The following is a 25,948-nucleotide window of genomic DNA, read 5'->3' as shown; positions in this document are numbered from 1 at the left end:
CAACTAGTTAAATTCCTTTACCATAAATATATATATATTTATATTTTATGCATGATCGTAGTTGTCTGCTAGATATTCACATATATATTTCTTTTTTTTTTGGATTTAGTTGGTATAGTATACTATATCCCTAACTAGATTGCCTTCAATTTCCGTTTGTGTTCGTTTGTTGTGCCCTTCAATGGGCCCATAATGAAGTCAAGTCCCGATCTGTGTATATATCTTTCTCGTATTATCTATTTAGGTAGGTTTAAGCGAGTTTCTTTCTTTTGTTTTGGCGCTCTCTGCCTTAAAGCTTAGCAGGAAACAATTCGTCTATGGGATTAGTTAGAGGCGGCTAATGATATGATTTGGCTAGAATAAGGTTCAGTAAATACAGCTCAAATACGGTACATGTACATATATATCTATATATGGGGCTTTCGGGATCCAAGCAGAAGATGGCTATAATGCTGGGTTCCTTTTACCACGTTTATGCGCAAGGCTTGTTTAGTTTATGATCTACTAGTATGACTGATTAGTAGACATGCTATATTTACAAACAGACAGCAAAACGTTGCTAGTGTTTAACATCATTTGTTTGCTATTTTTTGAGCCTCATAAATATGTTTATATTTAGAACTGATTGTTTTCTTTTCTAAATACATGCGAACTTCTTTCAGTTTTTAAAATTATTTATGTAATGTATTTTAGTGGCTTACTAGGAATTATTAGGATTTTCGGAAAGCTTTAAATTTAGGTTTTAAATTTATCAGGGAAAGGTTTAAAATTTGCAATTAAAATTAAATTGGAATAAATTATTAATAGTATTATATGGAATCTCAAGTTTTAAAATATTTTTAAGAACTCTCTTATCGAAGTTGGCTGTATTTATGTCATGCGCATAAATGTGGTAATTTTGGATGGTAGCCACGTTTAGGGTGAACCGCTTTAGTCGGTCGACTGCCGGGATCACAGCCAGGGGATGCAGATGGTGCGGCAGACGTCCCTGCGATGGGGATGTGGATGGGGCTCCTCGCCCATCTGTCCGCCGCCACCGCCGCCAGCCCCTGGATTTGGATTTCCTCCACCTCCAAACTTGAAGAACGAACTCCTTCGTCAGTGCTTGCGATGGGCCTGCGGCGAGGCGCCGGCAATGGAGCCCGAGGCCGAACCGGAGCCGGAACTGGAGCCGGATATCGAACCGGAACCGGAAGCGGAAGCGGAACCGGATCCATAGCCGGGCTCAGCCTCCGGCATTGATTGCAGCACAGCGGCGACGCTGCCGTGGCTGGCGCGCTGCTGCGACTGCGATCCTCCTGCTGCTCCTCCTCCTCCTGCTGCTCCTGATCCTCCCAAAGTGGAGGCCCTGGCCAGGCCACTGTGCCGCTTGGGGATCACAAAGGGCGGCGGCGGCTGCGGCGTGTACTGCGGCGGCGTGGAGTTCGCCGATGCCTGGCGCACAAAGGATCGGGCCGCCGGCACCGAACCGCTCCGCGCGATCGCTCCAGTGCGCGGCGGTATGGCCGGCGGTGGTCCCGGTGGAGCGGTCATCGGTGCGCGGATCTTGGGCGGCGGCGATGAGATGGAGGCCAGGCTCTCCGTCGAGGGTTGCGATGGAACACGTGGCGGCAATTGCGGCAGCTTGCCGGGATTGGGAGGGGGATTGGATGGGGGAGTGGGATTTGAATTTGGTGAAGGAACATGAACTGGAACTGGTACCGAAACCGGAACCGTGACCGTGGGCATCCTCGCCTGCGGCTGCACCGTGGACATGGTGATGGTGGGCTTCTGCATGGGCACCGTGTGCCGTATGGAGATAGTGCCAGCCGGAGATTTGCCACCCATGCGACTGGGATTTGCGGTAGGATTTGCTGGGGCCGTGGAGACTGGAGGCGCGGTTTGATGCTGCTGCTGCTGCTGGTGCTTCTGCTTCTGCTGGGCATGGATGTCCTGGATCTGCGGCGTGATGACCACCGGATTCTTCTTCTGATCCTGGCCGGCGGCCACGTAGGAGAAGACGCACAGCACCGAGTAGCAAATCTGATCGGACTACGGAGCGTATACGTGATTTTAAAAAGCCACTTTTTTTTTTGTTTTCAGAATGAACAGTGTTGGTTTGGTGTTTTTTTTTTTAAGAAGTGAAGTGGGCTGGTGGTGCTTGCACAACACAACAAGGCAGAAGAAAGGCAGTAAAAAAAGCATGCAACTCGCAACATTGGAAGTGGAAGACAATAACCGAAAGAGAAAATGGAAAATATTATGGTATTTTAACAAAAAAAAAAGGTCACAAAAAGCCAGAACCAAAAACTATCTTTGTTGTTTATGTACTGATTGTTGTTGTGGTGTTTCTTTTTTTTTTTCTTCTTTTTTTAGATGTGTCAGGAAGTACATACATACAGAGGAGTTACATAAAAAGGATTCTTGATTTTATTTACATAGATTTCATTTTAGGCACATTATTTATTCGCTCGCCAGCTTGGGTTCCATCGATTCCAGCGGTTCCACGGGGGGCCTTGGCCTATTCGACGATTCCATCGTTCCATGCTTTATGCTTTTCTCGGCGACTGTACCTCGAACGCCGTTCAGATGACAGATGTAGGCAAATTGCACGGACGTCACGCGATGAAAGCTCAGGACAATTTCCGACGCCTTTGGTTTCAATTACACATTTGGTTGTTTCGATTTCAGTTTCAATTTCAGTTTCAATTGATGAAGGTTATTTTTCAGTGTGCGGTTGGTTTTTTGATTTTTATTTTGATGATATATGAGTGGTGGTATTGGTGTTTTGTGTGTTGTTGTTGCAGGCATTGTTTGTTGTTGAGTAGTTGAGTTGTCGTTGACATAGAAATATATTCACAAAAAAAACGAATGCAAAGAACCAAGTGGAAAACGAAAACGGAAACGGAAAGAAAGGAAAAATCGAAAATCAAAGAGATTATCTCAATATCGTATATACAAACTGTCGGTGCAATTGAATGTGCCATATCATACAGTGGTGGAAAAGTTTTGAAATCTCCATATATTAGATATATCGATATAAAAAGAGATGGGCTTTTGCTCGGGGCTTACAACTGATTTGTACAGAAAATTGCATAACTTGGCAGGCTTAAGCAAGTTTATGTACATTAAATCGATAAACGATAGCTCCGATAACGGAACGGGATGCAACTCGGAACAAGGGGTGAAAAAGTGCTTGATGGCTGTGGTGGCGAACAGTGGTGAAATTGTGAATCGATTTAAGTACTTACCATGCTCGACTGATACTTCCGCTGGATAAGATTGCGCGTCTTGGGATCTGCAATTGCGAGAAAAAAAAGAAAATCACTTAAATTTGGTCGCTCAGCCGGAATCAACTAGTTATACAGTACTTACTGTACTCCTCCAGCACAAAGATGCCGCCCTTCTGGGTGAAGCACTTGCGGATGTGATCCAATCGCACGAAGAACTGAAATATGGGCGGAAAAGGGGAGTCAGTTAAGCTTCAATGCCAGTCGATCCTCGTTCTTTCTTCGGCTTCGAGGCTCCGTCGCAGAACGGAACGGAACCAAGAATGGAACATAACGGAAAGGGGTGGGGGGGGAAACGGAACGGAACGAAATCAAGCGAAACGGAACGCAACTAATCGGAACGGTAACGGAATGCAACTCATAAGGCGGTCAAAACCAAAAAGCTTTCACACAAGAAGAGACTGGTTGATAGGCAGAGCGGGAGATAGAGAGAGATAGTTTGAGAGCATTTGGAAAGAGATAGCGTATACGCGTGGGCAGTAAAACGTAATAAATTATAGCAGTTGGGAGCTTTCTTCGGATTCTTTACGTAGCTTATGGTCAAAAGTACAGTTGCCAACCCAACGAAACGAAACGAAACGGTACGGAACTGGAACACAGGCAAGCAGGCGGGCAGGCAAACAAAAGGTAAATGCTACGCAAGCGCTTTGGTCACATCTATTGATCTATTGGGGGACAGGACAGGCAGCAAGACAAGGACACCAAGTACAGTTAACGACATTCATTTATGTACACGGCATGGCGTTAATCAGTGCTCAGGACTAAAAACGGAACCAAACGGAACGCAATATCAAATCAAATGGAATGGCAATTAAAACTTAAAGGAATTTAACGGAATTAAACAGACCGATAGAGTTAAAGAGAGAGACAAAAAGAGAATGCAGCAAATTTAAATGAAAGTTTGGTAATTAGTTTGGTTAACTTGCTATTTTTTTTTTTGTCAAAAATCTTTTCATTTCCATATTTGATATTGAGTATGGAATTTATTTATTTTTTTGTTTTTTTTTTTGGAGAAAGGAGGATTCTAATTAGCACTTGTGAGATGGTCGTATACTAGGTAGCTTGGATTTTGGATACGAAGGCTTTGGTTCTATGCATAATTATGGTATATATTTACGAGAGTTGTTCACCTGAGCAACCCCAACTAATACAAACGCTAAATAAATAAATTAAGCTACAGTGTTTGGTGTCCGAGAGTGTGTACTTCTCTAGAGAAGTTGTTAGTATCTAAAAAAAAAGTTTAAACTTTAAACACTTGTGAAAAATATGTAAACCAAATAATTGTTTCGCTTGTAAGAGGTTTGTAGCAACAGGGGATCTAATGGAGAAGGACCGCCATCTTATTCCCTGAAAAGCAGCAAAGAGATAAAGGTAAAGATATTTGGGTACAGTTGCTCTCACAATACGTTAGTCCTTCAAAGACTCCATAGAGATTTAACATTTTTTGTAATGGTACTTGGGAGCCGTTTGGGAAGTGGGAGATACGGGAGTTGGGGATAAACACATGTAACAGCATGCAGCATGTGGCTACCACTACCACTAAGAACCATTGGATAAGATCGGAATAGGACCCATCCGAATCGATCATTTTAAACTACGCTAAGTAGCTCTTCTTAAGTTGGCTCGATACCAAAGATTTAACGAAACAATAGGCAAACAGAGGTAGAGACAGGCTGTATATGATTAAATTAGAAACAGATAGAGAGCGAGATAATGGGAAAGAAGGGAAGGAAAGCCAGACTATTAGCGATAGCTTATAGATATTGAAAAGAAAACTCCAGCAATTGTGGTTTTCCAGCTTACGACTATAATTATGGGTTTTCTAAGTGGGTATTTTTCCTCTAGGTATACAGTTTCATTTACGCTTTTTTTTGGGTTGTCATTTTGAATACTTTCTTTTTTAATTTCTTAATTAGTAAACTACAACTACGATTGGTGTTTAAGTCTTTGCTAAACAAGTAACGCTACTCAAGCAAACTCAAAATCAACACTAAGGAAACTTTATTGATCTATTGTTGGTGACTCGGTGAATTGTCTGGCACACTCTATAGAGGGAGTAGAACGAAATATAAAAGCAAGGAAGGTTGGGCACAGGGTTCGTCAGCTAATATTGGTGATCTGAATACATGGTTTTAATTGTGAATTAAAACGATGTGAATGCAGCATCACCAATAAACAAATCTAAGTGATTAGGGGGCTGCTTTCCCTCCAAGTGAAAGATCATCTAACTTAGGCCGCAACCAACAAAACATAATCGTACGGAACTCATTCGAAATGGAACAGAAGGTGACGAAACGAAAAGGAATGGAACAGTACAGCCATGTGTATATTCAATTCACTGAGCTTGTGTGTGGTGTGTGTGCTAAGTCTTGTGGTCTTGTTGAATATATATATATATATATTTGTAGGTAATCCAAGCTTGCTTATCAGTGATCGTGTCTAGTTTGATCGTTATTTATCGTCTAGCGAGAGTGTCGGACAGACTAGGACAGATGCAAGTGTGGTAAATCATGGTGAACTGTGGTGAATTGTGGTGCGGTCCTGGCAAGGACTTTTAGGTGGTTGCACTTGAGGTGTGCAGAGTGCTTGGCATGCTTAAGATCGAGCTTTGGAGTTCTTCAAACCACAGAGTGACCATGATTCGGGCGAATAGTGTGACCATCTATGACGTGGACGTGTGACCTGGCCCTGTGTGACCATGTGTGCGTGCTGGCTAACACCGAAAATAAACCAAAATCACTGGTGAATTGAGAAATAAGAACGAAACGATAAAGTGTCGACAACTGGGGCGCAAATGATAAACTGGTAATCAATAACAGTAATCAACAATTTTAATTCGGTAATCGGCATTAAGGTATACAAAGTGTACGGCTCAGTTTCAATTCAATTCAATCAAGTTCAATTCAATTCAACAAACAAACCAACCAACCAATCAATCAACCAACAGTTCAAAAACGAAAATCTCAGTTGGGTTAGAGAGACAGAGAGAGAGAGAGAGAGATAGAGATAGAGATCATAACACAAAAGATATGGGTAAATAATATACATTATGGTATATATATTATTTGCGGTTTAAATTCAATATCAACTACAAATTTTTGGTTTTTGTTTTGTTTTGTTTTTTTTTTAACTGTTTAATGCCATATCAGATTATTTTGTATACTTTTTTGGTTTTTACCTTTTTTTGGGCGGGTGAAAGTGAAATATTAAATCAGGTGTTATGAACGCAAAAGAGTCCAAGGTAAAACTCAAGAGCAACGCAAACTAAAATATATTTTCTATTTTTCTTTTATTTTTATTTTTTTAAAAGGGCAGTGGGTTCAGTGGGTGGATGAGGATGGGGAAGAGGGAAGGGTAGTGGATAGCAGGGCATTTAAAGAACAATAGTTGCTTATAAATTTAAGTTCAAATATAACAAGAAATTTGTTCATTGCAATACCTCGAAATCCTTTATCGTTTTTTCAGACATTTTCAGATCGTTTTATCATAGATTTTTGGTTATATTTTGATTTTGTTTTTGGGGTTTCGTTTGCGGTTTTTGTTATCGTTTGAGAAGTAGACCAATCATTTGAACAATACAATTCAATTCGGTTCGGTTCGGTTTCGTTTTCGGATCGGTTCGGTTCGTTCCGGATATGGAACGTGATTTTTGGTTGGTCCACAAAGGAGGGAGAGCGAGCAACGGTGCAGCGTTCCGCGTTCGACAGAGAATATCAAACAAACAACAAAGAAAATTATAAAAAGGAAAGTTGAGAAAACTGTTTTTTAAACTGTTCATTCAAATGTTTTAGTTGCATTTTATTTTCTGTTCAATTTCTAATTTGCTGGCGAATTTTTATATTATTTTTGTATATTTCATTTTTTTTTTTTTTGGTAGGTACTAAATAGAAACGATATGAAATGTGGTTGTTGTTGCTGTTGTTGTTATGTTAGAGTCGGTTGCTTAAAGACGGTGGGACATTTTTGGGGATTTTCTATTTCGGTTTTGGAATCGGTTTCGGTATCGGTTTTGGTTTTTCGGCTTTTCAACGGTAACTGTGGAGATATCATGGGGCAGGACATGACTACTATAGCTTAAATTACATTTGTTGTTTGTACTTGTTGTTTTTGGTTATCATACTTAAGAAAAAATTTGGCATGAAATTACTACCAAAAAGTAAAAAGGAAATAAGGAACGCAATCGAATTGAAATGGAACAATGGAACTGAAAATGGCGTAAGGCAGAAAATTCTGAGCTCACGAAGAACTTCTTATATATCGCATATATAACACGGAAAAGAGAAAGAGTTAGATTTAGAAGAGAGACAGACAGAGACAGATATATATATATAAAGAGGAAGTTATTTATATATGTATATACGCATATATGTTTGTAGAAATAGCGAAAAGAGAGACAGGAAACCAGGAAATCATTTAAAAACCAACAAAATCGAACTCAAAACGAAACAAACAAAGCACTTTAGAGGATTTTGCACAAGGACCATCTCAAAAGTTACCAGCTTAGAATACTTCTTTTTTATTTAGCTCTGTATTTTTATTTTTTCACATTTTTTCCTTTGTTGCGTTGCTTTTTCTTTATCATATATATAAATATATATATATATATATTTGAAAATTTTATTTGTCAAATATGAGCTCCAAAAGGTTAAAAGAAAAAAATTAGCAAAACTATAAAAAAAAAATAAAACAATATATCTTAGTCCTAACCCAGAATTCATTAAGCCCCTGTGTCGCAGTCAAGATTTTCCATATTAAAGGGGGAAGGGAACTCTATATATTTACAGGAAAACAATTAGCTTGGCCAATATAACAAAAGAAAGGGCATACGGAATTTATTTTTTATGGAACCTAATCGAGAAAGACGAGGGACAAGTTATGATGTAATTAGCCACCTATTTTAGGTATCACTTAAAATTGGTTGTAGTTATTGTTTTTCTTGAGGTAAATCGATTTTAATGGGGGTATGAGGAACACTCTAATCGTGGGTGCTTCGAGGGTACATACAAAGTTCGATTTTTTTCTATATGAAGTACAGTACTCTTACGAACGATACTAATCGGTAATCGTGTATCGGTAATTTGTAGTCTGAGTAATCGATAATAAAGACAATCAAAATGAGATAAAGATGACAATATCAACATATCAAACGGTGAGTATAAGTAATCAAACGTAAGGATCGTAAGAATGTCAATCGTAATCGTAATCGAAAAGAATGAAGAGGAGAATCGGGATATCTTATTTTTCTTCTGCTATTGGTTTTGATGGCGTTATCATTGAATCGGTTAGGTAATAAATAAAATAGAGAGTATAATGAATACAGCATTCAGTACATTCACTAGCACAATATATGGGTATGATATAGATGGTTTTTTCTGCATATATATATTTATTTGTTCATATATACTTTCACTTGATCGATTAGAAATTTGATAAGATAAAAGATTCGATTGATTTTTCAATTTTTTGTGGATTATATAATGACTTAGGAATAATATAAGTAGATATTAAAGAAGGCGAGTCAAAATAAAATGCCAAAACCAAAGCCAAAGAACGAAAGACTTAGAGCGAGACAGACAGATAAAGAGAGAGAGATAGATAGAGATCGGTAAAATATAATACGTAGTTGGGTTTAGCTTGGGTAGTTGGATAGGTGGAGTCGGATTCCGGTTGTGGCTAACAAATGAAAAGACCCGAAAAGAAACGGTACAGGCGGCGATGAAACTCTAACTCCAGGCCATTTCGGCCTGGAAAATGCAACCATGTTCTGATACTCAAGTTCAGATTCGATTACAGACACGGTTTTTTCCTTCGGGGACAGACTTGCGCGGACCTACACGAGTCTCCTTAAAATCTGTGCCTGTGGTTCATTCACATTACTATTACATTAGACATTTCGGAAAAGCATAAACTGAAAACCAAACACAATTTATAAATATATATATTTATACATATAGATGTATATTGAGAGGGTCCTTGATCTTGATGCAGTCGATACACACACACAACAAGGAAATCATCGGAAATCGATCGAACTGAAATATATCGTAAGGAAAGGAAACCAAAGAAAGCTAGACGGAAAACAAAAAGAAAGAGTAACCAAATGGAAACGAAACGTAACGACTGGAAACGAAACACTGAAACGAAGGCAGTGGGAGTATGTATCGATATCTGGACAGATAGACGCGAATATGTACGAGTATAGCCTTCGTGTTGGATCGACATCGCAATCGAGTGGGTGACCCAGATCGTTATTGGTGCTTTCAGAACACGGATACCCAATGTTTTCGCTATTCTGTTAATCCCATTATTACTTTTGGGATCGGGATCTGGTGTTCCATTGGTTGGGTGACCCAGATCAACACCATTCACACTCTACACTCTATTCGCTGTTTGTTTGGTGACCCAAACAACAAGCTAACAATTTCAAGGTCTTTCGGATATGTTTCGAAGTTGGGAGGATTATCATGAGATTACAGTGTATCTGTACTCAATCAACAATGGATCTGGTTAGGGAAGTTTGTTTTGGGAAATATATGCTTTGCTTGATGAGGAGTGGTGTACGAAAAAAAAACAACGAATACTAGTAGTTTGAGGCATTCGGAGCGGAGATGAAGCTGGTTGGTTGTGTGTGTATGAGTTTCGGGTGTTTACGTTTACCATATGGTGAATATGTTTTGTGTGTATGCGCCAAGTGTTAATGGGGATATAGATCATGATCATGACTCACCTTGCTGTTGGAGAACAACAAACCGACACCCTCGAGGCACACCTGCAGCAGACCGCCCTCCCCAGTGTTCATGTCCTGAACCGGAAACTCGCCGCCCAGTTCGGGCACATTGGTGGGCGTACCGCCGCGCTCCATGGCCTCCTTGATGCAGTTGTACAGCTCCTTGCACTAAGGTCATGGCAAAAGGTCATTCGTATCCCCAGCATATCTCAGTTATCCCGGTTAAACCCACCTTTCTCGTGTAGTACTTGTGCAATTGCGTCTGACCACCATTGCGGCGCCACAGGCAGAGCAGCTTGGTCTTGGGCGAATAGGTCATGTTGACCAGCCGCTCGTACCACCAGCGCTCCACAATGGTGCCGTCCACCGATCGCAGCACCAGTCCATCGTCCCGCACCTCCATGAATCGCAGGGGTCCATTCACATCGGTGCCCTGGTGGACGGTGAAGCTCTGGCGATGTAGCAGTCGTGAGCCCAGGGGCTTTAGGTCAATATCATTGCCATTCTGCAAGGAAGACATATTATATTGTACTTTTTCGATACAAAAACTTCCTTAACCTACCAGATTATTGATCTGATCGACCACATTGTGCACCTCCTGGGAGTACACCAAGCCAATGTGACTCTTGCCCAGAAGGCGACGAATCTTGCGTCGGATCTCGTCCTTGGTGACATTCAGCATCACCAGGATGGCCGTCAGGTTGTAGAGCATCGTAGATAGCAAGCGATCCTCATCGTGCTCAAGCCGCTTTCGCTCCGATTCGCTCAGCGATTTGTAGCGCTCCATCATCTCAATGGGACCCTTGCGATCAAAAAAAAGTTAAATAAAAAATCCCTAAGTGATCTCTACCAATCTCACCTGATCCATGCCGATCATATCGCGCTCCTGACTAACAGCATCCAGGAAGGCATCCTCCCAGAACTGCATTTGGTTCCAGAGATTCAAGCGATCCTTGCCCAACAGCCCCTCGAAGAGATAGACCCGCGGACTGTCCGGCGAGGGCGACGACGAGGTGTTGATCAGGTGTCCTCCGGTATAACGAAATCCGGCACTAAGCGTCGACTTTCCGGACCACAGATTGCCAGAGCTCTTTTTCGAATCCTTCGAAGTGGTTGTCTGGAAATATAAAGTGCGCTTAGATTGGATCTGATATCTTTTTGTTTTGACCTAACGCAATTAGAGACAGGGACTTTCATAATTAAGGGATCTATGCAGAGCTCAATAGGGGAAATGTCATTTACATGATATAGGAGGTTTTGTCCGATTTCAGATTACATATTCAAAGTAGTGCAACTATTCCTTCAGTGTTTCTTTTTTGTTTTTAAACCTCTGGGGTACTTACATTTTCGTACTCGGTGTCTGAGACCGTGGACCTGCAGCTGGAGGGCAAGCGAACGCCCAGACTGACAACGGAAAGCGCCCCCGTGGAGCCAGCGGCCTACGAATTACACACACGGAGTGTTAGAGAGCTCTACAATCGGCTAGAAGGCGGTACGGGATGTGGGCGGGTCTAAATATAGTGGGTGGATCGGCAGACTACATCGATTGACACTCGCGATGCGACATACTGATATATACTGGATTTAGCTATTTACTGAGATGCTGATAAGCGATTCTACGATACGATACGATATACGATATATACACTGGGCTATATGGGATATACAGGATTGGTTTTGGCAAGCTGAGAATGCGGAATGTGGACGGATCTAAATGGCTGGGTGGCAACTACATGGAACGGAACTACACTACTTACATCCGAGTCGAAGGAGGTGAGCATGTTCTTCAAGGCACTTCTCTTCTGCGACAGCATGTCCTTGAACATCTCGGTGGTTGACTGGCCATCCTGGCTGTCCGCCGATGACAGCCGTCGATTGACCGGAGCTCCCGAATGCGAGCCACCCGGACCACCACCGTGTGGCAATTGGGTGGAGCTCTTTCGTGACTCCTGCGGTGAGGCCCACTCGCTGCCCAAAGCCGAACCATGGGAACCGTTTGGTGAGCTGGGCGATCGCAGGTTCTCCCGACTGCCCATCGGACTGGCGGCGTGACTGGAGAGCAGGCTGGAGGACATGTCGCTGCCCTCGTTTATCTCCTTGCTCCAGTAGTGCGTGTGCGCCACCTCCATCAGTTGGAACACAGAGGCCATGCCGCCTAGGCCGAAGTTCGAGAAGGTCACGTCCAATCCGCCGGCTATCGCCTGGACGCACTTGAGCATGCCCTTCCAAACGGGTTTCGTCACGCACTGTAATGATAAGCATGGTGGTTAGTCACCTTAGTGTTAGTAACCATCCCTAGATTCCTAGAAGATCTCCCAGATGCCCAGAAGATATCCCAGATTACTAGAAGATCTCCCAGATCCCCAGAAGATCTTCCAGAACCCCAGAAGATTTCCCAGATTCCTAGAAGATTTCCCAGATCTCCAAAAGATCTCCCAGGTCCCCAGAAGATCTCCCAGATTCCCAGAAGATTTCCGAGATTCCCAGAAGATTTCCCAGATCTCCAGAAGATCTCCCAGATCCCCAGAAGATCTCCCAGATCCCCAGAAGATCTTCCAGAACCCCAGAAGATCTTCCAGAACCCCAGAAGATCTCCCAGATTCCCAGAAGATTTCCCAGATCCCCAGAAGATCTCCCAGATCCCCAGAAGATCTTCCAGATTTCCAGAAGATTTCCCAGATCCCCAGAAGATCTCCCAGTGAAAGTGAACCTACCACATCGTCAATGTGATCATCTGGAGCTATCTTCTTGTCCAACGTCTTGTTCAGCTTGCTGAGGACCAGCGTGCGATAGGACTCGTCCTCCATGAGCTTCTTGAACCGATTGAGCTTCAGCCAACCGACTCCCTCGCCAGCGAGCACCTGGTTGGTGACGTCCTTGAGGAAGGTCTGGTTCTCGGCATTACTATGCGAACGCTCCTGGTTTTGCTGGCGGGTCAGCTCCTCTTGCGTTTGCCTCGGTCCCGAGTGCTTAATCAACGGTGTCCGCTCCACGAGTCCTTTGCGTCCGGGAAATGGATCGAAGTTAATGCCCGTCTTGCCCTTTCCCGCGGAAACGCTAGCCGGCTTATGTGGCATGGGAACCTGCTTCTGTTGGTTCTCTGCAAATGGGATTGGGTTATTTCTCGAGTAGCTAGAAAAGATATGATTGTAACTTACTTTTGCCAAACATGCCCGAAAACATGGTGGATGTGGATGAGGCTAGACCATTGAAATCGGTGCCAATCGAGGAGAAGAAGTTGTTGCCACCGCCCGAACCGCCACTTTGCTGCACCTGCTTGTGGGTGGCCAGTTGGGAGCCGGGTGACTTGGGCGGCGGAGCATTGGCCACCGCCATCGAATGCTCCTCGATCTTGATGATGCCCTTCTTGGTGGCCGCCTCCTTGGCCGTCTTGGTGAGATCGCCCAGCGTCGACTTGCCCACATAGGTGAGATCCTCGAGCGTGTTCTTGCTCACCCCAGCCGCCTGCTTGGAGACCTCCAGAGCCTGCTTCGAAGCCTCTCCGGCCGCCTTTTTGGCGTGCAGCGTGAACTATGGATCCCAAAATCGAATTGGTATTAGTTTTCAAGTCTTAGGGAAGGTGGATTGGAAGTCTACACAATCGCCTAGGTCAAAGCTCAACCCCACGAAGTACCAGATTGAGGTCTACTTTTAAGCAATTCTACAATGGCACTACGGATCCCGTGAGAAGATCAGCGGAAGGGTGCGGTGAGGATGTGGATGGTGGGATGCTTCGGGGAAGGATTGAGTATGGGTGGTGAAACGGTAGTGTCGGTGATAAGTGGTTTATTACTTAGTATATAATATAAACTTTAGGGCAATCCTTAGAAAGTATTTGTATTCTAGAATCTAGAATTCTAGAACGTATCAAGTTGAATACAAAACTCACGTTGTTCAGTTAATGAAATGTAGTGTATGTAGAGTGCAGTGTGATGAATAGAGAAATGGTATTAGATTTGGGCGATGTATGATAGCGTGGGTGGATCGTTTCTGGATGGATGGGATGGGAAAGTGCGGCGGGAGTACCAACCTTTTCGAAGGTATGACGCATTTTGTCGTCAAGATCTTCGTCCAGCGCATGCTACAGTACGGTACATTCATATCAGGTTCAATTAACCAACGCAACACCGCCAAGGCAAAAAATAAAAAAAAAAAAAATAACAGAAAAAGAAAGAAGAAATAATCAAATGAATCACGTAGACGACGGAAAGAAAGGAAAGGAAAGAAAAACAGATCAACGATCAGAGTACAACGACAGCACATCGAGTTGGAAAACCCAGTGGGAAGGTTCAGGAACCCCGGATTAAGCTCACCTTGTCCACGTGGGCCAGTAGACCCTCCTGGCTGCTCTGCCGCGTCGTCTCCCGCACCAACTCCTTGGCATGGGAGGCAAAGTTCTCGAAGAGGGAGCTCTGGGAACTCTGGCGACCGGGACTGCTCGAACTGGAGCCGGAACTGCCGGTCCGGGCGAGAATATTGCTCACACCCGGCTGCTTCACCGGTGGCGTTAGCGGTGGCTGAAAATGCGAATATATATATTATGATATATGATATAGACGATCTATTCTTACCGGTATCTTCTTCTCGGGCCGCTCGGAATCACTGGGATGTCTCTGGAGCTTGGAACCGGTGGCTATGCTCTTGCCGGTGACCGTGGATCCCGTGTCCGATTCCTGCTCGATGCTGGCCATCTTGATGGTGGCCTCCAGCCGCATGGCCAGCGGTGTGGCCAACTCGAAACTGGGTGCAGTTGCTCCTCCGCCACCACCAGTTGCTGATCCCTTTGGCTGGAAATCAAATTCCGAATCGCGATTAAAGCTGGGCGAACTCAGATCGGAGCGACTGGAGGATGAGGAAACGGGGCTATCGGCTCGCTCCTCGTCCTCCTCCTCCTTGCTGGCCGCCGCATCGGCAATGCCCTCCGGGTACTGCAGCTTGCTGGGCGGATGGTAAACCAGTGCGGGATCCAAATTGGAGGACAGGGTCTGCGGGACGACATGCGGTCGATTGTACGAGCCGAAGACATCGTGCAGGCTGGGCGACAGATCCGAGGAGGCCATTTCCGAGACGAAGTCACTGAGCGAACTGTACGACGAGCTGCTGCTGTCCGCTCCCTCGGAATCCGAGCCACTCTCGTCCGTCGGCTGGCACTCGAGCTGCTTCAGCGATCGCAGAGCTCCGTTCAGCGAGCTGCCATCGTCCCAGACCGAGAATCGAATGGGGGTCAGGGAGTGGGCGAACCACTTGGGCTTATCGCCCACCTGCATGGGGTCCATGACCCCGGTTTGAACCCGCAGAAAGGCCACATTCGTGGGCGTTAGCGACCACTCGGCCAGAAACTCCACCGCCTGCGTCCGGGCGAATTGATTCAGGAACTGCGAGGCCCTCGGCCGGGAGCGTAGGAAACTGTTTATCTGAAATGCGACCACGGGTCGCGGATACAGGCGCAATGTACGCGTGTGCTCGGCGAAATTGGCCAGTGTATTTTGGGCATTGAAAAACCGGACCATCGCCACTCGCGTCGCCACGTCCACGGAATCGACATCCGTGCCGTAAACGAATGGATTGAGCGCGGGCGAGTTCATCGGACTGGGCTGACGGGAACTAATCGTTCCTTGGGCCGACATCGAGTTCCTTTGACTGGCCTGCGCCGAATGGGGTGGCGTCTGAAGCGGAAGTCGCACCTGGGAAACACTGTTGGCAAGTCAGAAAAACAGAAAAAAATTAAGAGATTAGCTTAATTTTCATTCACATGAAATAAGGAAATAAGAAGTAACGAAAAAGAACTAACGGACAAGTAATAAAGGACAAGAAGTAACGGACAAGTAGTAACGGACAAGAAGTAACGAAAAATAACTAACGGACAAGAAATAACGGACAAAGAGAGAGGAATCTAACCCAAAAGGTTGATTGAACACTTACCCCAGCAATGGTGGTTCCTGGAGACTATCCCGTACCGATGGCAAAAGCTGTTGCGAGGACACCGCCGTGTTGGTGGACGTCATCGAGGTAAGTGCCTGTGGAACAGTCCATTCAAAGCAATTAGCAGGGTTAACCTCAAAACTAGTCAACTAAATTAGGACTTTAACTTGGCTAACTATAATATTTGGAGGGGGGTTCGGAAAGCTTTTTGGGGGCGTAAGGCCACTTCAGTTAGTAAGTTAGATACTCAGATGGTTATAGAAGTTGGAAAACAAGGGGGAGAAAGAGAGAGACTGACAGGGCATGCACACGAAACACATAACACTAAGGACAGCGACTGATAGGTAGAGAAAGTGATAGAATCTTTAGGAAAACCTAGACCTAGCTAATCGGAAACCCTTTATACGATCTCCGCTTCAGACTGAAGTTCAACATTTAGAATAGGCCTTTTACGTCTATGTAGAATGACTGTGCATGCGGTTATTTCTATGTTCTATGTCAAGTACATCTGCGTATACGATTATTCACATATAGTTAGTAGTATATCATTTATGGATTATGTTTAGTATGTACAAACGGTTTCAACTCAAATATAACGATAAACGATAAACCAAACGTAGGTAACACTTTTGCGAACGATATTTACACCAAGTCCAGCTTCATCCATCAATAGCATAGCCTGCCGAGGTTGTTGTTGTTGTTATACGATTTGTTGTTGTTGTTGTAGTAGTAGTAGTTGTTGTTGTTGTAGGTAAAGTTGTGATCGAGTATAACAAATTTCATATAACAGATAATGCATGAGTGTCAAAAGTATAGCATTAGAGTAGAGACAGAGATGGACACACATCGATAGGCAGAAAGAGAGGCAGTGAGTACACAATAAAAGAACACAATGAAAGAAAGAGAGAGATATAGAGTTGTACAAGTGTTCGAGGAGATTTGTCAATGGGATTAAAAATTTAAATAAATTAAAATATCGCTGAGGTGCTCTTTTGATATTTGCCCTGTGACAGACCACAGAAATCCGAAGATAGTTAGATATATTATTCGAATTGAAAACAATCACACCAATGTTGAATGATAACGATTATATGACAGCGATAACGATAGCTACGATGAGTAACCGCAGCTTTTTCATGTATCTGCATTAGGTAATTATTTCCAAGAGCAGAAACATTTGTCGGGTAACATCGGTTAAATAGACATGGAAAAGCGCCTCTGGCCTTGAACCAGTTGTGTGACACGAGTATTTATAGCGTTTTGTGGAACGGAAAATGTGGGAACCGCTTAGCAAGCAGTACCTAAAGATAAACATACGTTTTTCAAATTCTGGAAATTCACCTGACTTTAAAGTTATATTATTTTTATTCTAAAGCTACACCATTTCATTTTGAATACAAATTTAATCACTTTGTAACAGTGGCGGACCTAGGATTTTGTTGTGGGGGGTGATTCCTTTCTTTTTCACCTCAGGGGGGGTGATATATAACCTCCCGTGGATTCGCACATAATTTTTTGCGAAAAATTACCAAAAAATAAAATGTTCAGGTTTAAATGGCAATCGATTGGAAATTTAATAACGAGTTTAGGAAGGTATTACAATCCACATTTCGATAAATATTTCCTTTGTTACGGTCAAAAAAGGAATTACTTTTTTGTGAAAAATGGAGAACTGGGTTTTTGGTAAAAGTTTGTGTGTTTTCTGTTTGTTTTTTTGCTGTAACTTGGCCAAAAATGGTCCTACACCAAAAATACGTACTGTTGTGAACAGATAACAAAATAATAAATAAATCCATAGCACTTTCCGTGTAATTTTGAAAAAATAAAATTTTCGCCAATTTTCAATTTTTTTTATAAGGGGGTACATCATAATTTTTGCGAAAAATGGCCAAAAAATAAAATGACCAGGCTTAAATGCCAATCGATTGGAAAATTAATAACAAATTCAGAGAGGTATGACAATCCATATTTGGATCAATATTTTCATTGTTACGGTTAAAAAACGACATTTTTTTTGTTATTTCTTGTAGAAGAGTGGTATAACCAGGGTCCCTGCTCGGGCGCCATTGAAAAAGTTTGTAAGTTGAAACTTTAGGGCATCAGAAGGCTTTGAGTCTTCCCTCAAATCGAAACTTGGTTTGTCCTAGCCTGACTCCCATTCGAATAACTCTCACTCACTCGCCCGAGTTTGTCGCCTATATATTTCCCCCAGTCGAGCTGTTGGTCGCTTAGAGCCATGTACAGTCCGCACATCGCCCTTATGTCGGCCGTGCAGGCCAACGACAGTCGTCACGAGGCCAAGCTGCGATTCCAGCGCCATCCCAAGGAGAACGTCTACACGGATCCGCGTCTGGAGCAACTGATCGTCTACCGGGCCCTGCTGGAGCACCTGATGGAGCAGAAGTCTCACTACGATCACGAGCGGGAGCTGGAGGTCCAGCGTCTCGAGCGCTTCCGCTGCGAGGGAGCCAACGAGCGGCGGCTGCAGGTGCAGGAGCAGGTGGTGAAGAAGGCCCAGGGCATGCTGCCCGGTATCGTTTTCAAGATGCGCAACGAGGTGGACAAGCTGAAGCGCTTCCTCGACGGCGACAAGGAGCAGGAGATGCGGCAACTGGACAACGCTCTCTACGACCACTGCAGCGATCTCCTCAAGAACTGCCAGGTTACCCTGGACAACCTGCATTGAACTGCCTAACCAAATTTTATCATTCAAATTACATTGTGCCACACCAAAAAAAAAAGCCCAAAGCCTATCAAATAATCACCTGCGAAAAATGTTGAAGGACCATTTTTAATTTTTTCTCTTAATGGTGAATTTCCAAAATTGAAAAACTTTGATTACATCCATTAGATTTTGGAGATCAGGTTATATACAGCGGTTTATGGGCGAGGTTCTGTGGCTTACCTGCTTGAGGTGGTTCTTCAGAATGGTGCCCTCGGGCTCAGGTAGCGGTGGTATTTCCTCGTAGCCACCAGTCGGTGGCGTCAGTTTGGTGGAGTCCAAGTCGACCACCCAAATGTCATCCGGTAGCCTGAAAAGTGAAGAAGAGAAAATCAGTTTTATATCTCAAAATTCCCGGAATAATATCCCACCTGAAATTCTTTTTGTAGACCAGGAACGAGGCGGGCACCCCGATGACGAAGGGCGTGGGCGCCAGTAGCAGCTGCTCCGCACAACTCAGGCAGGTGGGCAGGAGCGGAATGACAGGGAACATGTACTCCAGCGGATATAGCATAGTGACGAATGCCATGACCGACATGGAGAGGGCGTTGTAGTCGCGTGACTGGAAGAGCACCTTGTTCTCCTGCATGATCAGGGTCCACACCTTCAGGCAGGTCTCCACGCCGAGCAGCTCCAGTGGCAGGTGGAGCGGGAAGTCCACCAGCGAGAAGCGAGTGTGGTCGGGCAGGGCGAACAGCAGCGGCTCATGCACCGTCGGCGACAGCACCTCCACCTGGGAAAATATAATTTTATTTGGCTTAATCAAGAATTTCAATTAAATGTTAGCTAAAGAATTCGCGTAATTGTAATGTGGCCTGGTCACTTTCAGTCATTTAAACTAAAACAATTTAAACTAAAGAATTCGCGTTTACATTTTTATTCCAGCTTAGCTCTGCAGAATTCAAGAATTTCAATTAAATATTAGCTAAAGAATTCGCGTAATTGTAATGTGGCCTGGTTGCTATCAGTCATTTAATCTTTGAACTAAAGAATTCGCGTCAACATTTTCATTTAAGCTTAGCTCTGCAGAATTCACGCACAAAATATTTAGGAATGTAATGATGGTGTTAAATTTTTGTGGCATGATACTGCCTAATTTTTGTGCTAAAGAATTCGCGTATAAAATATTTGGGAATCTAATTGTGTTGTTTTATTTCAGTGACATGAACTAACCATGGTTGCTATTCTCTTATCTTTAAGCTAAAGAATTCGCGTATAAAATCTAATAATGGTGTTTAATTTCAGTGACAACCAATTATGGTTGCTTTTCTCTTATCTTTAAGCTAAAGAATTCGCGTTTCAAATATATTTTTGTGGAAACAAGCTCTATAATTTTTTACACTGATCCTAACTCACCTCGACTCGTGTGGATCCCGGCACCGGAACCGGCGTGGAGAGCAGTCGCAGGATCCAGGTCTCGATTTCGCGCACATCGTGCAGGACGATCGAGGGTGTCGCGTCGCTGACATGGCCCGTCAGCACCGTCCACACATTGTCGCGGTTCATTTTCTGGGAGGCGCCCACTCGCTTCGGCGACGACGACTCGTTGCAGGCATCGATCAGCTTCTTCAGGATGAAGAGGCACTCGCGGAAGGTGGTGAAGAACGGGTGGTGCGAGATGATGCACAGCGAGGTGAGCGACTGGTTGCGCAGCTTCGTCCGCTTTCGCGAGGCCCGCGGCGACGGCGAGTGGCTGCCGCCGGACTCCGAGTCCGCCGAGGGGGCCATCAGTCCCAGCTTGGGCACCGCCGGACCCGCCGACGGGTGCGACTGGTGGTGCTGCGACTGGTGGTGCTGCGATTGGGAGTGGTGCGAATGCGAGTGCGAGTGGAGGCGCTGCTGGTCCGAATCGCGACGCGAGGTCAGTTCACGGTCCGAATCGCTAGGCGCTACGTTACTTCTGTAGTCGCTAGAAGAAGTTAAGAGGCCGTAACTATTATGGAAATGGTTTGAGACGGGTTAGACGACGGGCTTTGACATTGGCTTGCGAACCCCCGAACCCTCTTTGCCCCTTGGCACCCAACACTTGCCTGCTAAATGCCGAATCCGAGCTGCGTTCCATGCTCTTGCGCCAGGATTCCCGCCTGAAGGCCGACGATCTCCGGCCGCCTCGTCCGCCACCGCCGCCGGCTCCACCTGCTCCTCCGCCGCCCGCATGGCCTCCGTTTCCCGGCCGATCCTGTCCAACTGCCCCCGAACCCGCCACCGAACTGGGCCGCTCGATGGGTCGGTAGAAGTTCACGCATATCCCGTACCGCGTCTTGCCCGAATCCTTGTCGGTCAGGGCGAAAACGAAGGAGGTCATGTCCCGAATGGCGGAGCCAGTGCGTCGCGGTCCCACGCTGGTGCAGCCCTCCGGCTGGCAAAAGTACACCATGTCCAGGGGCAGTGGGAAGTCCGCATGGTCGGATGGGGGGTAGCGACGCAGCAGATCGGGGACCTATTGGGGAAATAATTGGAAAATATATATCAAACAAAACACTTTTTTTTAGAATTTAAAAAAGTTATTACTACTCCTATAAAGTCACTAACTAATTATATCTATAATCTATACCCATATTCTTGCATTGGGCACACGTCCATTATTCTTTGTGTCGCTGTCTGTAACATCAACATAATAAACTTATAGAGTTTATTACATTGATCAGCCAATTTAATGGCTATAAGTGAATCCTAAACAAACATAATTTTAAATTTCCAAGTATTGTCTAGGGCTTAAATTTTTTTTTTTTTTTTTTATAAACCCTTCTCTTACATTTCAAATCCCCCATCAATGTCACATTAAAAAGTAGAGCTGTAAATCAAACAGGGGACATAATCAATGACCGACTTACCTGCACCGGCGGGGCCTTGAGGCCCTGCAGTCCTTTCGGCATCGGAGGCGTCGTGTGGGCACCCACGATGGCCATGTAGTCCACCAGCCGGGGACACAGGGAGGCTTTCTGCTGGTCCGACATCCTGGATGGTGTTTGCTGTCATCGGAAGGCAGGAGGGGAAATGGAAATGGAAATGGGAAAACATGAGTTGCCATGGCAGCAGGGATTATTTATCCAAGGACTGTTGCATGCTAAAGACTTTCAAGGCTAGAGTCATTAGGACTGCTTATTAAAAAGTGAAATACCCCTTCAGGGACACTTTTGTAGGACCTTGTTGCTAATAGGGATATATCTTGAGCTTAATGTTGCTTCAAGTAGATGACTTTCAAGTTCACGCCTCTCTCTCTCTCTATTGAATCAAATTAATCAAGTCATGGCAACTCCCTTCGGACCTCCGCAGATTTCGGGTTAAAGTCAGTCAGTCAACCCGGTGGCCTTCTCTTTGTTGGCTCGTGACCTTGCCATTGGCAAACTAATCGGGATGGAGACCCACTGAGCTTCAGGGTGGCGATGGCAAACAAAGCCAGGTCGAATAAATTGAATGTCAAAGCAGAAATACTTTAAAGTGCCCAATCACAAATTGAAAATCCCCATTGACGTCAGCGGGAGTGAGTTGGGTCTTGAGGTGGCAAAAATCTACTGTGGGTGTGGGTCCAAGGAAAGGAATGCCAATTTAGCGCACTTGGCATGCGGATCCCTCGGTAATTCGCCACGTGGAATTTGCCCCAAGGACAAAACGTCAGAATCAACATCCATCAGAATTTAATTTCCCTTCATTCACAGGATTCATACATTCTGAATAAGTCAAGTATTTATATATTTATATAATACCCCTATATATAAATAGGACCTCTAAATGTTGATTCTGCTTTTCAAAGTCATGTAATAAAAACTGCTTGAAAGTTGAGCTGGACAATCGTGAAACCCTAACCCTTTTTCTCATTCCTTAGGACTTGGAAAAGTTTCCCGGGCGAATCATGTCAAGGCTACAGTTGCAACCCCCGCGAATTAAACCCATTGAAGGGATGCCATTTGGAGGAGGATACTCATACCCATACCGCTACCATCCTCAGACCGCAGACTCCGTGAAATGACATCAGCCTGGACGTGACAGGCATTCCAATCCCAATACCCATTCCTACTTCCCATCCGACTGAGGTTAAAAATAGTCCAGAGTAACGGGGACAAGAGCGAAACTGTCATTAACCGAAAAATGTTCAACTTCGGTGACAGCGTGCGTATTATGAAATCATCCGCCATCAGAATCAAAATCGCAATCGGAGATGTGACGCGTGATTGCGTGGTTTCAAGTGCCCCAAGAACACACTTCCTAAAAGGCCTATTAATTGGCGCCGAACCAATTTCTCACCAGCCACTTGAGACTTTGTGGTCAACTCAAAGCGGTAATGGTCTTATCGCAATTTATCACCACAGAATACATAGTATACACATACAAGGAGTGGAATCCACTATGCTTTAAGCTTTTCAAACATGAAAGATGCTTGGAGATATCGTAAATTGAAGATATACAAGTGTGCAAGTCAACTCAAACAATTAAAACACAAGATTGTAGTATCCTACCTCTAATAAAACGTACATTTACAAGGAGAGAAACTCAGACAGGAACTATACGTATTGTATGTCTGTTCTTAGCGACTCACAATGAGAGTCCATAACAATCGGACTTGGGATAAAGGAAATAAAGCGTTTCTCGACGTGTGGCTAGGGGCCCAATTCCGCCTTATCGTCGTGCAAAGCGCCTTAGGATGAGGCGCTCAACGGAATGCAATGGAATTTCTTCGCTGAATTAAGCGTGACGATGAAAAGGGAAAGGCCCCAGGAAGCTGGGGGGCGTTTGAAGAAGGGATTGTGGTGCATTTTCCCTTGTAAAAGCTCTCCTGCCACCACTCAAGCCACTTAAAGTGGGCGGGCAGCCTGTCTGTCTGTCTATCTGCCTTTGCAATTTCCATCCAACACCCACAAGCTCCTACTTCATTTTTTTATGTTTTCTTTTTTTTTTTTGTTTCCATCTGCATCTCACACTCCGGTGGTGTGAATGACTTGTTGTTGCCCCGCTTGTTTTGTTGTTCTGCACGTGCCACTGCCGGGGGCGGGGCAGTGGGCGGTGGGCGGTGGATGGTGGTCCTTCTAGCCATGGTATCATAAAATCAATAAAGGGCTCGGCAATTGCATTCCCTGACAACAAGCCAAAGCCACATCATCAGCACAGTACGCACATAGATACAGTCGTACATCAAGGCCAGGCCACAAATGCTGATGCCCAATGGTCTTATCATTCGGGTATCAACATTCCCCCGGGCGAAATACGATGGCGCTCAGAGCCATAGCACTGCATAATTTAAGACTTCCGAAACTGATTTGGTTCTAACGATTGTATTTTTAATGTTAAAGATCTCAGATTAAATCTAGTTAATATTTTAGATTTATTTTAATTTACCAAATATATTTTAAATTATATATTCCATTCTGTCAATATTAATTTAGAGATTTTATGATAAGAACTTAGAACATAGTATTTCTTATAGTATCTATAATTCATCCTAAATATCTGGCGCAGCTTAACCTCAATTTGCTATCTGGCTTTCAATTAGTCATCTCTATAATTGTTCTTAATTGGAAGTGTCGTGGAACTACCCCTATATGATGGCCATAATGGTTGTACATTGTGAGAGTACACACATAGATAAAGTTAGCCGAGTCAATTTGGGGGTACATGTTTTTTCGGGCCTATTATCTTGACCGCAGCTGTGGCTGTGTGTATTAAGTACATGGAATGCAAAAACCCGGGAACAAGCAATATGCTAAGTGAAATGCCTTGGATGTCGGTTTTTCGTCCCCGAAAACTCCCGCATAAATTCCGAGTTCGGTGCTGAAAAGTATGCTACCGAATTTTTGGCCCCAAAATATATGCGCAGAAACAACACACACAGATGTGTATGCGTGTGTATGCGGAATGTGGACGAAAAGGGGGAGGACAAGGCTAAGCAGCAATGACACACACACACACACACACTCGCGTACGTTCTGGCGTACGCAACAAGGTCACTGGAAAAATCGTTAAGAACGAAAAAAAATACACACTCGAGAGCGGAATAGAAACAACAATGATACCGCATACACACTTATATCTTATACCTTATACCTCATACCCAATGGAGTTTTTCATTTTCGGGGAATTTCTTTTACTTTTTAGAGCCCACTTACCTTAGTTCACTAGTTATTGTTTGTTGTTTCCTCAGTTAATTAAAGGTAGTTCTACTATCAGGGCGTTGCATTCTGTTGACATGGCGTAGCACCCACTAATATAAAATATTCACTGGACAATCACTGTATTTATGTCGATTCTATTGTACAAACAGCAAAAAAAAAGGAATATATAGGCTCCTCTTTGCTCAGCTCTCGTGGTCAGTTGCAGACGAAGGAGCTCTGTGTCCTGTGGCTCCTGCTTTCCTTTCTCTGTAGCTAACTGCGCGCTGGCCGTGGTGTGACTGAATTTTCTAGCCATCGAGCCAAGCAGCTAAGCCAAAGGACGCCAACCGAACCCATTCCCCCATTACCTTTCACCCTGTCCCTGCTCGGGCGCCACTGCAATGTGTGTGGTGGTGTTGAAATTCCTCTGCTCTGGGGGCTGGAAGTGTGCCGTTGCGAGTGGCACGAGGCGAGACGAAGTGACACGAAGTGGGACGAACGGTATTTCCATGCCGCACTTGTTGGATTCTCGTCGAATGGTGAACAATGCGCATGTCCCGCACGTTAAAGTTGTCGCTATTTTGGTAATGACAGTTTAGCTTTTTATTTAAGGTACTAGCTTTTTTTGTAGAGTCGCTTAATGGTTACAGAAATCTCTGGAACTTCGAAACAACATCAAAAAGTGTTTAAAAGTTGATCTATAAATTGTTCTAAGTCCACCTAGACACCTTTCACAGAGATTTTTAATATAAAATTGTTTGCCGATGTCAAAATATTTCTAGTTTTCTAGTTTATTTATTTAGTTTTTAGATTTCACTGAACTAACCCTGAATTTATGCAAATTCTTCTTAGAATAACGTTCTTCTGTTAAATAAATAAGATCCTTAGTATACGACATTGATAAGACTGAAAAATAGATGCTATAAAATATGCAAAATATGACTCACAAAAAGTGGGTTCCATAACTTGGCCATATAATTATTTAAAGAAAGGAACACAAAAATATTAAGGATAATTTTTGCAGTATTGTAAAGTAAAATTCAACCTGTATAAGAACCCGGAACATCATTTGTATACATGGCTTTATTTTTTGGCTACACTTTTGGCCATATTTCACTGAGATATCGCTGGCACATGGATAGTAACGTGAGCTGGTCTTTCTGGTGGCCCTGGAGTAGCTGAGCGGAGCCAACGGAACCAAATGGATGCTCAAATTAAATTA

At 44.0% G+C, this 25,948-nt stretch overlaps 2 protein-coding genes across 4 annotated transcripts; one reads left to right on the top strand and one right to left on the bottom strand.

Annotated features, from left to right (window-relative positions):
* On the bottom strand, positions 1 to 25,275 carry Rab3-GEF (Rab3 GDP-GTP exchange factor). Of its 3 annotated transcripts, XM_017137137.3 has the most exons (23): positions 24,742 to 25,275; positions 21,475 to 21,612; positions 20,671 to 21,080; positions 19,997 to 20,549; positions 19,012 to 19,373; positions 18,824 to 18,950; positions 16,565 to 16,597; positions 15,919 to 16,013; positions 14,568 to 15,690; positions 14,310 to 14,513; positions 14,027 to 14,077; positions 13,155 to 13,527; positions 12,711 to 13,096; positions 11,754 to 12,242; positions 11,340 to 11,435; positions 10,856 to 11,113; positions 10,559 to 10,798; positions 10,229 to 10,501; positions 9,997 to 10,164; positions 6,709 to 6,717; positions 3,355 to 3,427; positions 3,231 to 3,277; positions 1 to 2,031 (listed from the first exon to the last, which is right to left on the bottom strand). In XM_017137137.3, the coding sequence occupies exons 2-23, from the start codon at positions 21,595 to 21,597 to the stop codon at positions 1,099 to 1,101; spliced, it is 6,426 nt and encodes a 2,141-aa protein (XP_016992626.2). In that variant the 5' UTR covers positions 21,598 to 21,612; positions 24,742 to 25,275; the 3' UTR covers positions 1 to 1,098. The 3 variants fall into 3 exon arrangements, with proteins under 3 accessions (XP_016992626.2, XP_044251002.1, XP_044251003.1); XM_044395067.2 differs by lacking the exon at positions 6,709 to 6,717; XM_044395068.2 differs by lacking the exons at positions 6,709 to 6,717; positions 16,565 to 16,597.
* Positions 18,045 to 18,695, top strand: LOC108054269 (uncharacterized). Its single transcript, XM_017137142.3, has one exon. The coding sequence runs from the start codon at positions 18,155 to 18,157 to the stop codon at positions 18,602 to 18,604; it is 450 nt and encodes a 149-aa protein (XP_016992631.2). The 5' UTR covers positions 18,045 to 18,154; the 3' UTR covers positions 18,605 to 18,695.
* Positions 25,276 to 25,948: the final 673 nt, after the last annotated feature.

Source organism: Drosophila takahashii, chromosome X (assembly GCF_030179915.1).
Source record: "Drosophila takahashii strain IR98-3 E-12201 chromosome X, DtakHiC1v2, whole genome shotgun sequence".
Lineage (NCBI taxonomy): Eukaryota > Metazoa > Arthropoda > Insecta > Diptera > Drosophilidae > Drosophila > Drosophila takahashii.
The sequence above is the reverse complement of the archived record's forward strand: the minus strand, read 5'-3'. Positions and strand labels throughout refer to the sequence as shown.

What these genes read in the sequence shown, in the direction of transcription:
- LOC108054269 (XM_017137142.3), top strand. Translation starts at nt 18,155, where the DNA reads ATGTACAGTCCGCACATCGCCCTTATGTCGGCCGTGCAGGCCAACGAC.
- Rab3-GEF (XM_017137137.3), bottom strand. Translation starts at nt 21,597, where the DNA reads ATGTCGGACCAGCAGAAAGCCTCCCTGTGTCCCCGGCTGGTGGACTAC. An exon ending in CGGGATCCACACGAGTCGAG is followed by an intron (nt 19,374 to 19,996) that starts GTGAGTTAGGAT and finishes ATATTTTCCCAG; the next exon opens with GTGGAGGTGCTGTCGCCGAC. An exon ending in CAGGAACCACCATTGCTGGG is followed by an intron (nt 15,691 to 15,918) that starts GTAAGTGTTCAA and finishes ACTTGCCAACAG; the next exon opens with TGTTTCCCAGGTGCGACTTC.